The following is a 15,960-nucleotide window of genomic DNA, read 5'->3' as shown; positions in this document are numbered from 1 at the left end:
CTATAAAGGGCAATAACTCCTTAAGGGGTCAATTGACAATTTTGGTCATGTTGACTTATTTGTAGATCTTACTTTGCTGTACATTATTGCTGTTTACAGTTTATCTCTATCTATAATAATATTCAAGATAGTAACCAAAAGCTGCAAAATTTCCTTAAAATTACCAATTCAGGGGCAGCAACCCAACAACGTGTTGCCTGATTGGTCTGAAAATTTAAGGGCAGATAGATCTTGACCTAATGAACAATTTTATCCCATCAGATTTATTCTAAATGCTTTGGTTTCAGAGATATGAGCCAAAAACTGCATTTTACCCTATGTACTATTTTTTAGCCATGTCGGCCATCTTGGTTCACAGGCGGGGTCATCGGACACATTTTTTAAACTAGATACCCTAATGATGATTGTGGACAAGTTTGGTTAAATTTGTCTTAGTAGTTTCAGAGGAGAAGATTTTTGTAAAAGACTACAAAAATTTACGAAAAATGGTTAAAAATTGACTATAAAAGGCAATAACTCCTTAAGGGGTCAACTGACCATTTTGGTCAAGCTGACTTATTTGTAGATCTTACTTTGCTGAACATTATTGCTGTTTACAGTTTATCTCTATCTGTAATAATATTCAAGATAATAACCAAAAACGGCAAAATTTCCTTAAAATTACAACGGGTTGTCCGATTCATCTGAAAATTTCAGGGCAGATAGATCTTGACCTGATAAACAATTTTACCCAAGTCAGATTTGCTCTAAATGCTTTGGTTTCAGAGATATAAGCCAAAATCTACATTTTACCCCTATGTTCTATTTTTAGCCATGGCGGCCATCTTGGTTTGTTGGCCGGGTCACCGGAAACATTTTTGAAACTAGATACCCCAATAATGATTGTGGCCAAGTTTGGTCAAATTTGGCCCAGTAGTTTCAGAGGAGAAGATTTTTGTAAAAGTTAACGACGACGGACGACGGACGATGGACGCCAAGTGATGAGAAAAACTCACTTGGCCCTTTGGGCCAGGTGAGCTAAAAATCTATGGAAAAAAACAAAAATTTATTTTTTATTGTTAATTTTACTATTACGATTTTCAAAGACTTACAAGTTTATTAATAGCAGACACCAGGCCTGCGGTCATAACTCTTTTGATCACGATTATAGTACTCAGACTCCAAAAATCAATTAATCAATTACTGGAATTGGTGTTTCATGCACAAGTTTTGTTCTCTGAATACTGTGTCAAGTTTTTAGACTGAAAGCCCAGAAGTCTTTGACATTAACAAGTAATTGAAAGATGTACTATTAAGACTAATGAGCAATATTGAATAATCACTAAAAAATTTAAGTTGAACAAAATCATAAGATTTTATTTTTAATAGAAACTGTTATAAGCCTATTTTGTCTTCAGACAACAGAATGTCATATTAGCATTATATAATTCCATATTAGACAGCAGTTATCTTATCAAAACATTATAACAATCTACCATGGCCTACAAAGTACCTTAAGGACAGCAAGGTAGAGATGGCCACCTAGTAACAATTCCTGATTGGCTGGGCTATCTGCACTTTCTGCTGCACATTCTCCTTTAGAAAAGGCAAATAATTTCCTTATCATGAAACTGAAATACAACCAGCAAATTAGATAGTGTAATCGATAAAATGTTTAACTTATACATGTATACACATATCGTTTATAAAATTCAGTAAACTTTTATTGTGTCAACTTGTTACATATGAATTGACCTAGAGTTTATGTGGTAAATAGTGATCAGTCATTTTTTTATTTTATTTATTGAATGTTTCCCAGACAACATGAACAGTTAATCTATGGTTGGTGTTAAGTTAACATAGGCTTGCTACTGTAAGACCAGATATCTATTATTACTTATAATACAATAAATAACACGATATGCCAACTGTTACTTACATTATACTAAAAACTGATAATTGCCGAATGATACTTATTCCAGGAAATTAAATAATCCAAATTAACAACAGCTTCTGCATTCATTGCTTTCTCCCACAAAATTTCAATACTGTATCTTCACATATTAACATTAAAAGCAATACTTACATTAAAAGATTGAATTTATCTGTATTACTTTCTAGATGTATACAAATGCACTCCCTAGATCAAGAAAAAGAGAGACAGAAATTTAAACATCCAATATAATGCTATTTACTAACCAGTGTTCTCCCCAGAACTTTTGCATAGCATCACATTTGGCGTAAAAAAATAAACTGTATTTTTTTTCAATGTCATTTGACGCGTCGCAGCGATGCTCTATTTCCTTTATCTGTTTATGTTTATATATATGTTTATATTGTCCAATTCATAACTGAGAATACAATTAAACTTTAACCATGATAACAGTTGTTTCAGTTTATGTTTTCTATATTCATTTATAGTTACAGAATTATTTGTTTCCTCTTGGGCCAAATAAAAATATATGTGTGGTTCCGGTTACCCTACCTACTCAACTAAATGAATGAATGAATGAATGAATGGTTTATCATAGTACAACCTGTATACATACAATACTAAATATCTAGCAAAAAAAAAAGAACTGGTTTTTATATAAAAAGGGAAGAGAAAGTATCATATAGCAATAAAATTTCAATTAAAAAACTTTTTTCTTTATAATCTCTATGAAATTCAATGTTTCATGGTACTCAATGAATTAGTCCCAGTTGTTTCTTTATATCAAAATGATATACATTTTTAACAAAGTTAAGCTACTTTAGTCAGTATATTAAAACGATGTATTTTCAAAGTGAATACCTTTTGCAAAGATATCTAATAAATAGTCTGTTAATGCGTATGGAATGCGTAGTTTTTTCTTTTGTGATTTTTTTTTCTGTCTACCGTGCCATTTGTGCAGAGTTATTATCGTAAAAATGCGGAATTTTGTCATATCTGGTCCGGTTCCGATCTGTAGTTGGAATAAATATTCCAATGGCGGCGGAAGAAAAATTTACCAAAATAAACAATGTTTGACAAGAGATTGGGAATGAATATGACTCTTTTAATGCATTAAATGGATGAAACATTTACTAAAGCCAATAATGATCTCTTTCGAAAGAAGTTTCAAACTTATTTAACTCAAAATCAAAATGTTTAATATACGCTCTCGATTAACTAGCAGTACCGGAAATGAAAGAAAGTAATTTTTTAAAAGTTGTAAAAATATACGACCTAACCTCTTTTCTAAAGAGAGAAATTGTTTGTATCTTTGAATTTGGATTATGCAAACGTAGATTTCGAATAGTTTTCCGATTTTCTGATTACATTTTCTCCATGTCGAAATTTGCGATTGGACCACGTGGTATTAGTCATGTCACAAGTGTCAGCTTGGGGTATTTGTATCCATTCAGTTATCACCCAAAGGGCAATTAACACCTACTTAATCACTCTAAATTGCCTCTATTGTCCGACTTGAAGGGATTACAATTAAAGGTGATATAATTTTTATGATCACAAGCGGTAATTAGATGAAAGTTCAAAATATAGGACTTGGCTTTGCGATATTGAGACAAGAAAAATAGCATCCTCAAACTAATTATAGCGTCGCGGAAATTATTATAGCATCAGGGAAAAAAAATATAGCGTCTCGGAGCCGCGGAGCTAAAACGGCCTGGGGAGAACACTGCTAACATAGAACTGGTTTGATTTTGTGCATGTGGTATTCAATTCCTCCTCCATTTTTGTTTTACTATGTTGTTGACAAAAAAAATGAAAGCAACTATTACAATCTGTATAATGGTAAACAGGACAACTGATTTCGTGGAAATTTTTTTATGGTAGAATATACAAAAACAAACTAAAGTTAGAAAACCAAAACAAAAAATTTGTACTTGATCTTAGTTTTGTGGTAATGAATATTGTGTATAGGTTTCATAATGTTTCGTTGGGGCAAACTTAAGTTACAGAATGGAAACTAAAAATTTTGCAATCTTTCGATTTATAAAGGGGCATAATAATGGTTAAAGTGACACTACCCAAATTCAACTTGATCTGTGTTTTATCAGTGGAAGTCAAAATTAAACATTGCATTGTATAAAGCATTGATTGTAGTTTATTCAACTATAATCATGGACAAAGGCAGATAACTCCATTTTTAAAAATTACTTGATATTTAGAAGAAAATAAAAATTTTGCAATTTTTCCATTTATAAAGGGCATAACTCTAGAACTGTTAAAGTGACACCACCAAAATTCAAACTTGATCTGTGTTTGGTGGTAATAAGCATTCTGTATAAGTTTCATACATTTGGTTGAGGCAAACTTAAGTTAGAGAACGGAAACTAAAAATTTTGCAATTTTTCCATTTATAAAGGGGCATAACTCTAGAACGGTTAAAGTGACGCCACCAAAATTCAAACTTGAACTGTGTTTTTTTGGTAATAAGCATTGTGTATAAGTTTCATAACATTTGGTTGAGGCAAACTTCAGTTAGAGAACGGAAACTAAAAATTTAGCAATTTTTCCATTTATAAAGGGGCATAACTCTAGAATGATTAAAGTGACGCCACCGAAATTCAAACTTGATCTGTGTTTTGTGGTAATAAGCATTGTGTATAAGTTTCATAACATTTGGTTGAGGTAAACCTAAGTTAGAGAACAGAAACTAATTTTGGGACGTACGGACGTATGTACAGACGGACAAGGGTAAAACTTAACGCCCCCCACCACTACGGCGGGGGCATAAAAATATGTTTCAAAAGACATTTATTACTGCAGTATTCTCTTTTTTCATGTTTGACAATGATAATTCTCTTTCAAATAAATAATAATGTGTCATAAAACATAACTTGTTATACATTTAAAAGAAATTGTTTTTGTATCTCAGGTATTTGGATGTTAATCATGACTTTTTACTGACACAATGAGTTTTTCAGCAACATACTAAATAAGCTAGAAAACAGTTCTTTCCCAAAGTTAAATCTTTGATTAACCTGTTTATAGTACACACAAGCTTAATTAGTTGTAACCTTTACTAAGGTAAAACATAGACAGTCATCATATGTAACAGTATTTTGAAAAAAAAACAATAATACATGAATACTTAAGAGTTTGACGTACTGTGTGGACCCTTAACCCACTTATTTATTGTTGAATAAAATTGAGAATGGAAATGGGGAATGTGTCAAAGAGACAACAACCCGACCATACAGCAGACAACAGCCGAAGGCCACCAATGGGTCTTCAATGCAGCGAGAAACTCCCGCACTGTATGTTGATCTCTAGATGTCTTTTAGCTTTGTCTGTCTCATGAACATATATCTCCATATATTCATAATTACCAAGTATATCACCAAAGACATCATAAGAAAAAGGGCCTAGTAGTGTCAATAATTGACCATAAAAAGCTAGTTGCCTACTTCGACTTTTAAAAGTATTGCATTCTATGAACAATTGAAAATGATTTGTTTTAGAAAAGGATATTGAATATGAATTGCAGACATCATAGTCGATACGAGTAAGACCATAATATTAAAGAATTTTGCTAAGACTGTAATTTTGATTAAAGGTCAATGTACAAATTAGAAAAAGGTGAGATTCTCCTTCAAAAACTTTATATTATGTGCATGTTAACATACAAAATATAAAATAGATCTGTTGAAATGTAAAGCATTAATGACTGCACAAATCTACTGTCAGGTTAAAGGATATCCATCACATTAGAAGTGAATTTTAAAAAGTAACTTTAAAAAGCCTCTTAAAATGTAGTTTAAGCAGCATGATGGATTTGAAAATTCATACATGTTTAGATATTGATAATATATCCCATTTGTCAATACAATGCAATCAGTATCTGACAACATATATAATGCAATCAGTATCTGACCACATATATAATGCAATCAGTATCTGACCACATATATAATGCAATCAGTATCTGACCACATATATAATGTACCTGATTAAAAACTGTCCAACTTCCTCATCACTATACCATTCAGGTAGAGGTAATTTAATTCTGAACTTGGACCCTATATATTGTAGAACTTTATTCTGACTGGTAAGATCTTCTGTTAAAGCTTGTCTCAACATAAATACTATACACCTGTGGAAATATATATGTGAACATATGAAGGCTATTAACACAAAAAAACTGAAATTCAACAAAATATTTAAAATGACTGTACATGTAGCTCTACAACAGTTTCCAGAACATTATGCCAATAAGCATGTCAGCTGATTTTCCACTAATGAATGATATTCAGATGAAATAAAAAAAAAATGTCAACTGTAAACTAAATATTTGCTTACCACTTCGATAAATTTTGATAAAGGATTTAACCGAACCCTGTGAAAAACAACCTGCCTGGGATTGCTGGGAAAGTGTGATGTTGATGACTGCCAAAAACTAAGTATATTTATCATTCTAATATGAAGTGTTTCTTTCGCTTTGTAAACAACAGCGTGATAAATTTCTCCATATATCTTTACTTAGCGCAGACTCAGAGATGTTCATATTAATGGCTGTTACTTTTGACCTCTCACGTAAATGCACATGTATTGTAACCTATGTGCAAACACTATGTGGATTTCGTTGTGTTCAAATTGAATTTGAAAAAGAAACTACAGAACTGTTATTCCTATTCTAATGCATAACAAAAAGAATTAATGCATAAGATCTTAAAAAATGTATAAAATCAAAATAAAATAAAATTCCCCGAAATATCATGAATGATCTTGGCACATTAACGTCATGTCAAAATATGACGCCATAAGAATGAAAACTCTCAAGCTGAAGATTATTCCATTACGTGTACGCTCTAAAATTGGATAATGTCGTATTTAAATGGAGTTTTGAGGTAGGTGTTGTTTAATTTCCTATTCTATTGCATCATTCGAACATTCATGGACTTCAGCAAGTCAACATGGAGGGTCACTCCTTAGTTATGACATGTCAACTGTGAATTTGACAGTAAATAGTAGCCAATCGAAAAAAAATGTTTGGGTTAAGAATTATAAGGATTGAACACATTTTTTCTAGTGGTTATTTGAGAAATAATTCATGCAAGCCTTAGATTTATTTGAAATTTGTAGCTTTTATCTTACAGGGGTTAAATAGAACAGCCATACACATGGCAATCTTACCTTCGCTTCAGATTTTCAAATTACCGTATTTGTCCTATTAGAATTGAAATAATTCATGCTAGCCATAGATTTGTTGGAAATTTTCACATAGCCTGGGCCATTATATTCGAATTTTATCTTGAGCGTTAGCGAGGGATAAAATTAACGAATATAACGACCCAGGTCAGGTGAAAATTTCCAACAAATCTATGGCTTGCATGAATTATTTCTTAAGTAAAATATGGAAAAATTAAAAAAATTTTGCTCTTGACATGACTTTTGAACATGAAGAAGTTTCTGTCCATGTTCCATAAAATTATATGAAATTTGACAAGAGTATTGATTACTGAAAAACTTTAACCTTAGACTGTATCTGTAAGTTAACAGTTAAAAAATTCAGCAGGGTGGGTAGGCAGAAATCATGAAGTCAATAATGAAAGATATATGTTCATGAAATTATAACCTTATTTAATATGAAACCATAGAATCTTGTGGTCACTTCAATAACTTTCCAGAAACTCACTATCAAACGGTTGTTGTCTTGTAACATATGCATCGTTGATGGAAGAATGATCATGAAATTCGACCTTGACCTTCTTTACGTCAAAGGAAACAACATATCTAGATTTTAAAAGATTTCGTCCAGCGTTTTAAAGTTATTGCATTAATAATGCTATAAGTATCACTTTCGCTACTTAAAGGTCTACAACTCAACAACGATAAAACCTAAATTCATGAAAATCAACTTAACCCTTATCGTCAAAGCGTTTTCAAGTTATTGAACGGACAATGCTCTAAGTATCACTTTTCGCTACTTAAAGGTCTACAACTCAACAACGATAAAAGCTTATATCTTGAAAATCGAACTTGACATTTATTTAGTCACAGGAAACAACATATCTAAATTTGAAATGATTTCTTCAAAGCTTTTTCAAGTTGTTGCACGGACAACGCTATAAGTATCACTTTGCGATACTCAAAGGTCTACAACTGAACACAATAAAAGCTAAAATCCTGAAAATAGAACTTGACCATCATTTAGTCACAGGAAACAACATATCTAAATTTTAAAAGTGTTTTCAAGTTAATGCACAGACACTGTTTGGCAGCAGCCTGGCCGCCCGCCGTACATCATCAAATTAATAACTGATATTTTCCTATGGAAATCCGGTTAAAAATGAGAATAAATGCTCTTGATACTGTCTTCTGATCACACATTAGCTTTATCAAAGTTTCATAAAATTCCATGAAGGTTTGTCAAAATCATAGTTGTTATAAAAACTTCAACCACAGACTGAACCTAATGTTGATGACGCCAACAATGATGAAATGTAGAACTGACTTGTCTCACTTTTTCAGCTTTCACCACAGGCTCAACAAAAAGCAAAATGATTGAATTTGAATCATTACATCAAAGTTTTTTTTATCTGCTAAGTACTTACCCTTTATAAAATGAATCATCTTCTTTACCTTTAACTAACTGATCATAAATATACTTGTCTGTAACATTCAATAATCCCTGTAATATAAAACATAAATATACTTGTCTGTAACATTCAATAATCGCTGGAATATAAAACATGAAATTTGGGCATGACATTTGAGGTCAGTAATGACAGAACAATTTATAAATTTTTTTTTATCAGAAATAATTTGTGACTTGAGAATACTCACAATATTTCTACAACATCTTTATCATATATTTTCATTTCATATTTGCATAAAATGCAGGGGCGTACTTCCATATACGCTAACACGCCATTGCATGCACATCATCTGATCACAGAAAATTTTGAGAGATGAAATAAAACGATTAAAGATATATATTGTCGCTATTCTATCTTATTGCTACTGTATCAAACTAGTCTACTGGTCTGCTACTGGTCATTAAAAATATATTGGTACTTATAGGTTCATTAAATTTTGAAACATATTGTGTTTATTGTGTTCACTTATAGCGTTTCTGTCAGTGGACTGTTTTCATCTATGTTGGCATTCAATACGTTATAGTTATTTCATCCTCTCTTTTGGACTTGCATGAAAAATAAGAACACAAAACTGTAGTTTCTTTTGCAAGCCCGTTTCAGTTTTTCACGCAATTGGAAAATCCAGGTTTAGATTTTCAAGAGAAGTCTCCTTACAAAGATTTTGTTAGGATTGGCCACTTATATACACAGGCAGTATATTTTTTTTTCGCTTTGGCAATGGCTCCTACTGTTGTCTATCAACTCAGAATAGGTCTATTGGTGTTCCCTTTACATGCAGATATCAATGTCACGTTAACAAATATGTTTAGGCCAGTAACTAAAGCATAAACCAACAAAATCATTTGATATGCCAAAAAAAAATTCTTTGTTCTGGCAAATTCATTTGTGTTATCGATTATTTTAAACTAATTTGTTGCTAAGTTCTTTTTATATCCCCACAACGAAAAGGAGGGGTATACTGTTTTTCTCCTGTCTATCTGTCCATTCGTCCGTTAAATAAAATTGTTGTTTAACTACGGAACTCAAACCTTGTGTAGCAAGCTTTCTATGGGCATGATATGATATACAGTGTGATGCATTTTCACAATCAATGCTTGTCAGCTTCCTCTTTACTGAATACATGTACTTATATATCATTACAGATAATAGTCATGTATGAAATTTATATCATGTTTTTCTCAGGAACTAAAGATCAGAACAAACTGAAATTTGGTATCATATTTCCTGTGTTTTGAGTTATTTCATACATTGTTATTCATCTTCCTGTTTACTGAGTTCTTATGGAAGGGGTATCACATTAACTTGTTTAGTTGGTTTTGTTATTAACACGCTCCAAAAGATGTGAATTTTAAATGTATAATTATGTGATAGTTGGGAACTAAGACTTCCTTATATTTTTTTTGTTGAGAAAATGGTAACTGTTGACGCCCAGTCTGTCTGCAAAATGGCTTTTAGAATATACATGGTTAAGATATTTAGTTAAATAAGATGCTGTAATTTGTGGTCCTTGTGTTTTGTTTTCTCCGAAAATGATGTCTGAATATGTCCTCTATTTAAGTCTGAAATGTTTAGTAAAAAGTTTCTGGCGGGTCATGCCCCCTTCTTTATTTCGTTCTGCACATTATATGAAACACGCTACATCCCTGACATGTATATTACAATTCTTTATATCTTCAGCTACTTGTTTATTTTCTCCTTTTACAAATGATAATATACTACAAATTACCTTTAATATAAACATGACTGGTACATAGAAAAGTTCTTTCAGATATCCAAACCCTATAGTAGCTGACCCATTAGATAGGTAGTGAAGCACATTATTCTGAAAGTAGATGATGTTAGTGATGTACATATAAAACATATTTTGTATATTATATCTTGGGTTTGAAATTTCACTGATTCTAATTGTCAAGTTCTATTCGTTGCTGTATTTACTAACACTGTCAACAAATACTTGAAAGACTATCATACATGTGGAGGTCTGGAGCCATTTCACATTTAACTCCTCTGAAAAAAACCTTCTACTAAGGTAGGAATGTGAAAACTACCTTATTCTTAACAGTTTATGATGTGGTCAGTGTTTTCATGTTTTTGTTAATGATTTCTGATCATTTTAATTTTAAAATTGACTTGAGTTACTATTTTTCTTTTCTTTTCACACACATCAATTGAGATGCATGACTTATAAGAAGAGAAGTATTTACATATTACAAAACATAGAAAAGTTCTTTCAGATATCCAAACCCTATAGTAGCTGACCCATTAGATAGGTAGTGAAGCACATTATTCTGAAAGTAGATGATGTTATAGTGATGTACATATAAAACATATTTTGTATACTGTAAATTCAGAAATTATTGCAAGGTTTTTATTATTGCGACAAATGCGACAGAGTTGTAAACGCAATAATTTAAACTCGCATTTTGAAATATTTTATATGAACTAAACAGGATTTGTCTCAAAATCGTAAAAATTAAAATCGTATTTAAGTCAAAAATGACAAAATCGCAATAATAAATGCACGCAATAATTTCTGAATTTACAGTATTATATCTTGGGTTTGAAATTTCACTGATTCTAATTGTCAAGTTCTATTCGTTGCTGTATTTACTAACACTGTCAACAAATACTTGAAAGACTATCATACATGTGGAGGTCTGGAGCCATTTCACATTTAACTCCTCTGAAAAATACCTTCTACTAAGGTAGGAATGTGATAACTACCTTATTCTTAACAGTTTATGATGTGGTCAGTGTTTTCATGTTTTTGTTAGTGATTTCTGATCATTTTAATTTTAAAATTGACTTGAGTTTCTTTTCTTTTCACACACATCAATTGAGATGACTTATAAGAAGAGAAGTATTTACATATTACAAAACATATTTAGAAATGTATAGTAAAGCACGTAACTGAAAGAAGTTTACAATTAATGGTTGTTAAATGTCAAGCTGCAAATATTACACGCATATTCAGGACAATAACATGCAAATCAGATTAAAATATGCCTGGATTTGTATGAGAACATGTAAATATAATGTTCAACATGCTTCCTCACAACTTTATTGTCCACATTATAAGTTATCTACGTTTATACCCATAGAAATTTAAATAACCTTTAGTACTCCAGTACACCCTGAGGGGAAGCCAAAATCTGTTCAGGGTTACAGTGGAGTGTTAAAATCTCATTATCTAGATATTACCATAGATAATGAATATATCCCTGGTCAAAGTGCAAATCAGGTGATTTCTATGGAAATTCAGACACAAAAGTAAAACATTAAAGCAAAGTTTTTTATTAATAGAAAAAGTTTGATTGAAAAATGAAAATCTGACATATTTTTAAGGGGTTGCAAGAACTCTACCTGTGTTCAAATATCAGATGTGTTTACTTTAATAACAAGAGAAACTGGACTCCATCAAATTTGGTGCTCAAGATCTATTGCGGCACATCATAGACAACTTTACATTAACATGGTCATTTGAATAAATTGGTCGGAAGTTCCACTAATGAATGACAAAGCCAAGCAAAGTTTTATTCAGCCTACAATTAAATGAATGCCAATGAAAGGCTCAAAGGATAAAACTTTAAGTGAAATACATTTGTTTGTTATCTTTTATATTTTTATGATGATGTAACCTTTGTTCAAGAACTTCACCCTCCCAGTGTGAAACAGAAGGCTTGACCATTTTCCATACGGATGCTGGCAATGGAAAAATGAATGTGAAATTCCTCTGAGAAATGACTAGCATGCCCTGTATTGGATTAGCAGTGCCAGAGGCGATGTGTCAATAACCAACCAAAGTCTAAGAAATTTTCTAAGCCGTGGGTAAGAAGGCTTATCATCGTATCCAGACATAGTATTCTGACTCCAAGCCATACAGTCTTTGCTCTTACTCCTAAATACCTACTTCGTGGTGAAGAAGCAACAAATACTAATATTAAAGTCTTGGGTTTGACCCAGCAAGGGTAGAAACTATGACCTCCTGCACCCCAAGTGAGCATGCTACCAAAGAGACCACTAGGTGGTTTTAAATGTTTACAATATTACTATTTATACTGAATGCATTTTTTTACAAATTCACAGGTTAATCATTGACTTTATATTGGGCATGTTGTCAATGAAAAAAAAATCCAGTTAGTTGGCAGGTATGTATAAATAATCTAATGATATAGCATAAGTACTGTCAACAAAGTAATTCCAGTATGTTGACAGGTATGTATAAATCATCTTATGATATAGCATAAGTTCTGTCAACAAAGTAATTCTTGTACATTGACAGGTATGTATAAATCATCTTATGATATAGCATAAGTTCTGTCAACAAAGTAATTCCAGTATGTTGACAGGTATGTATAAATCATCTAATGATATAGCATAAGTTCTGTCAACAAAGTAATTCCAGTATGTTGACAGGTATGTATAAATCATCTAATGATATAGCATAAGTTCTGTCAACAAAGTAATATCAGTATGTTGACAGGTATGTATAAATCATCTAATGATATAGCATAAGTTCTGTCAACAAAGTAATTCCAGTATGTTGACAGGTATGTATAAATCATCTAATGATATAGCATAAGTATGTAACAAAGTAATTCCAGTATGTTGACAGGTATGTATAAATCATCTAATGATATAGCATAAGTTCTGTCAACAAAGTAATATCAGTATGTTGACAGGTATGTATAAATCATCTAATGATATAGCATAAGTTCTGTCAACAAAGGAATTCCAGTATGTTGACAGGTATGTATAAATCATCTAATGATATAGCATAAGTTCTGTAAACAAAGTAATATCTGTATGTTGACAGGTATGTATAAATCATCTAATGATATAGCATAAGTTCTGTCAACAAAGTAATATCAGTATGTTGACAGGTATGTATAAATCATCTAATGATATAGCATAAGTACTGTCAACAAAGTAATTCCAGTATGTTGACAGGTATGTATAAATCATCTAATGATATAGCATAAGTTCTGTCAACAAAGGAATTCCAGTATGTTGACAGGTATGTATAAATCATCTAATGATATAGCATAAGTTCTGTCAACAAAATAATATCAGTATGTTGACAGGTATGTATAAATCATCTAATGATATAGCATAAGTTCTGTCAACAAAGTAATTCCAGTATGTTGACAGGTATGTATAAATCATCTAATGATATAGCATAAGTTCTGTCAACAAAGTAATATCAGTATGTTGACAGGTATGTATAAATCATCTAATGATATAGCATAAGTTCTGTCAACAAAGTAATTCCAGTATGTTGACAGGTATGTATAAATCATCTAATGATATAGCATAAGTATGTAACAAAGTAATTCCAGTATGTTGACAGGTATGTATAAATCATCTAATGATATAGCATAAGTTCTGTCAACAAAGTAATATCAGTATGTTGACAGGTATGTATAAATCATCTAATGATATAGCATAAGTTCTGTCAACAAAGGAATTCCAGTATGTTGACAGGTATGTATAAATCATCTAATGATATAGCATAAGTTCTGTCAACAAAGTAATATCTGTATGTTGACAGGTATGTATAAATCATCTAATGATATAGCATAAGTTCTGTCAACAAAGTAATATCAGTATGTTGACAGGTATGTATAAATCATCTAATGATATAGCATAAGTACTGTCAACAAAGTAATTCCAGTATGTTGACAGGTATGTATAAATCATCTAATGATATAGCATAAGTTCTGTCAACAAAGGAATTCCAGTATGTTGACAGGTATGTATAAATCATCTAATGATATAGCATAAGTTCTGTCAACAAAATAATATCAGTATGTTGACAGGTATGTATAAATCATCTAATGATATAGCATAAGTTCTGTCAACAAAGGAATTCCAGTATGTTGACAGGTATGTATAAATCATCTAATGATATAGCATAAGTTCTGTCAACAAAGTTATTCCAGTATGTTGACGGGTATGTATAAATCATCTAATGATATAGCATAAGTTCTGTCAACAAAGGAATTCCAGTATGTTGACAGGTATGTATAAATCATCTAATGTTATAGCATAAGTACTGTCAACAAAGTTATTCCAGTATGTTGACAGGTATGTATAAATCATCTAATGATATAGCACAAGTACTGTCAACAAAGTAATATCAGTATGTTGACAGGTATGTATAAATCATCTAATGATATAGCATAAGTACTGCCAAAAAAGTAATTCCAGTATGTTGACAGGTATGTATAAATCATCTAATGATATAGCATAAGTACTGTCAACAAAGTAATTCCAGTATGTTGACAGGTATGTATAAATCATCTAATGATATAGCATAAGTTCTGTCAACAAAGTAATTCCAGTATGTTGACAGGTATGTATAAATCATCTAATGATATAGCATAAGTTCTGTCAACAAAGTAATATCAGTATGTTGACAGGTATGTATAAATCATCTAATGATATAGCATAAGTTCTGTCAACAAAGTAATTCCAGTATGTTGACAGGTATGTATAAATCATCTAATGATATAGCATAAGTATGTAACAAAGTAATTCCAGTATGTTGACAGGTATGTATAAATCATCTAATGATATAGCATAAGTTCTGTCAACAAAGTAATATCAGTATGTTGACAGGTATGTATAAATCATCTAATGATATAGCATAAGTTCTGTCAACAAAGGAATTCCAGTATGTTGACAGGTATGTATAAATCATCTAATGATATAGCATAAGTTCTGTCAACAAAGTAATATCTGTATGTTGACAGGTATGTATAAATCATCTAATGATATAGCATAAGTTCTGTCAACAAAGTAATATCAGTATGTTGACAGGTATGTATAAATCATCTAATGATATAGCATAAGTACTGTCAACAAAGTAATTCCAGTATGTTGACAGGTATGTATAAATCATCTAATGATATAGCATAAGTTCTGTCAACAAAGGAATTCCAGTATGTTGACAGGTATGTATAAATCATCTAATGATATAGCATAAGTTCTGTCAACAAAATAATATCAGTATGTTGACAGGTATGTATAAATCATCTAATGATATAGCATAAGTTCTGTCAACAAAGGAATTCCAGTATGTTGACAGGTATGTATAAATCATCTAATGATATAGCATAAGTTCTGTCAACAAAGTTATTCCAGTATGTTGACGGGTATGTATAAATCATCTAATGATATAGCATAAGTTCTGTCAACAAAGGAATTCCAGTATGTTGACAGGTATGTATAAATCATCTAATGTTATAGCATAAGTACTGTCAACAAAGTTATTCCAGTATGTTGACAGGTATGTATAAATCATCTAATGATATAGCACAAGTACTGTCAACAAAGTAATATCAGTATGTTGACAGGTATGTATAAATCATCTAATGATATAGCATAAGTACT

At 31.3% G+C, this 15,960-nt stretch overlaps 1 protein-coding gene across 1 annotated transcript in view; it reads right to left on the bottom strand.

The window, feature by feature from the left end:
• The window catches only part of LOC127728442 (DNA-directed RNA polymerase I subunit RPA2-like), a 49,928-nt gene that overhangs the window by 19,045 nt on the left and 14,923 nt on the right, over positions 1–15,960 (bottom strand). The window contains exons 9-13 of the mRNA XM_052235801.1: positions 10,292–10,387; positions 8,521–8,597; positions 5,913–6,059; positions 2,066–2,119; positions 1,493–1,610 (exon numbers count right to left, since the gene is read on the bottom strand). Coding sequence (XP_052091761.1) covers positions 1,493–1,610; positions 2,066–2,119; positions 5,913–6,059; positions 8,521–8,597; positions 10,292–10,387 — 492 coding nt within the window. The remainder of the gene's footprint in view (positions 1–1,492; positions 1,611–2,065; positions 2,120–5,912; positions 6,060–8,520; positions 8,598–10,291; positions 10,388–15,960) is intronic.

Source organism: Mytilus californianus, unplaced genomic scaffold (genome assembly GCF_021869535.1).
Source record: "Mytilus californianus isolate M0D057914Y unplaced genomic scaffold, xbMytCali1.0.p SCAF_2, whole genome shotgun sequence".
Lineage (NCBI taxonomy): Eukaryota > Metazoa > Mollusca > Bivalvia > Mytilida > Mytilidae > Mytilus > Mytilus californianus.
This window is presented reverse-complemented; position numbering and strand designations above follow the sequence as displayed.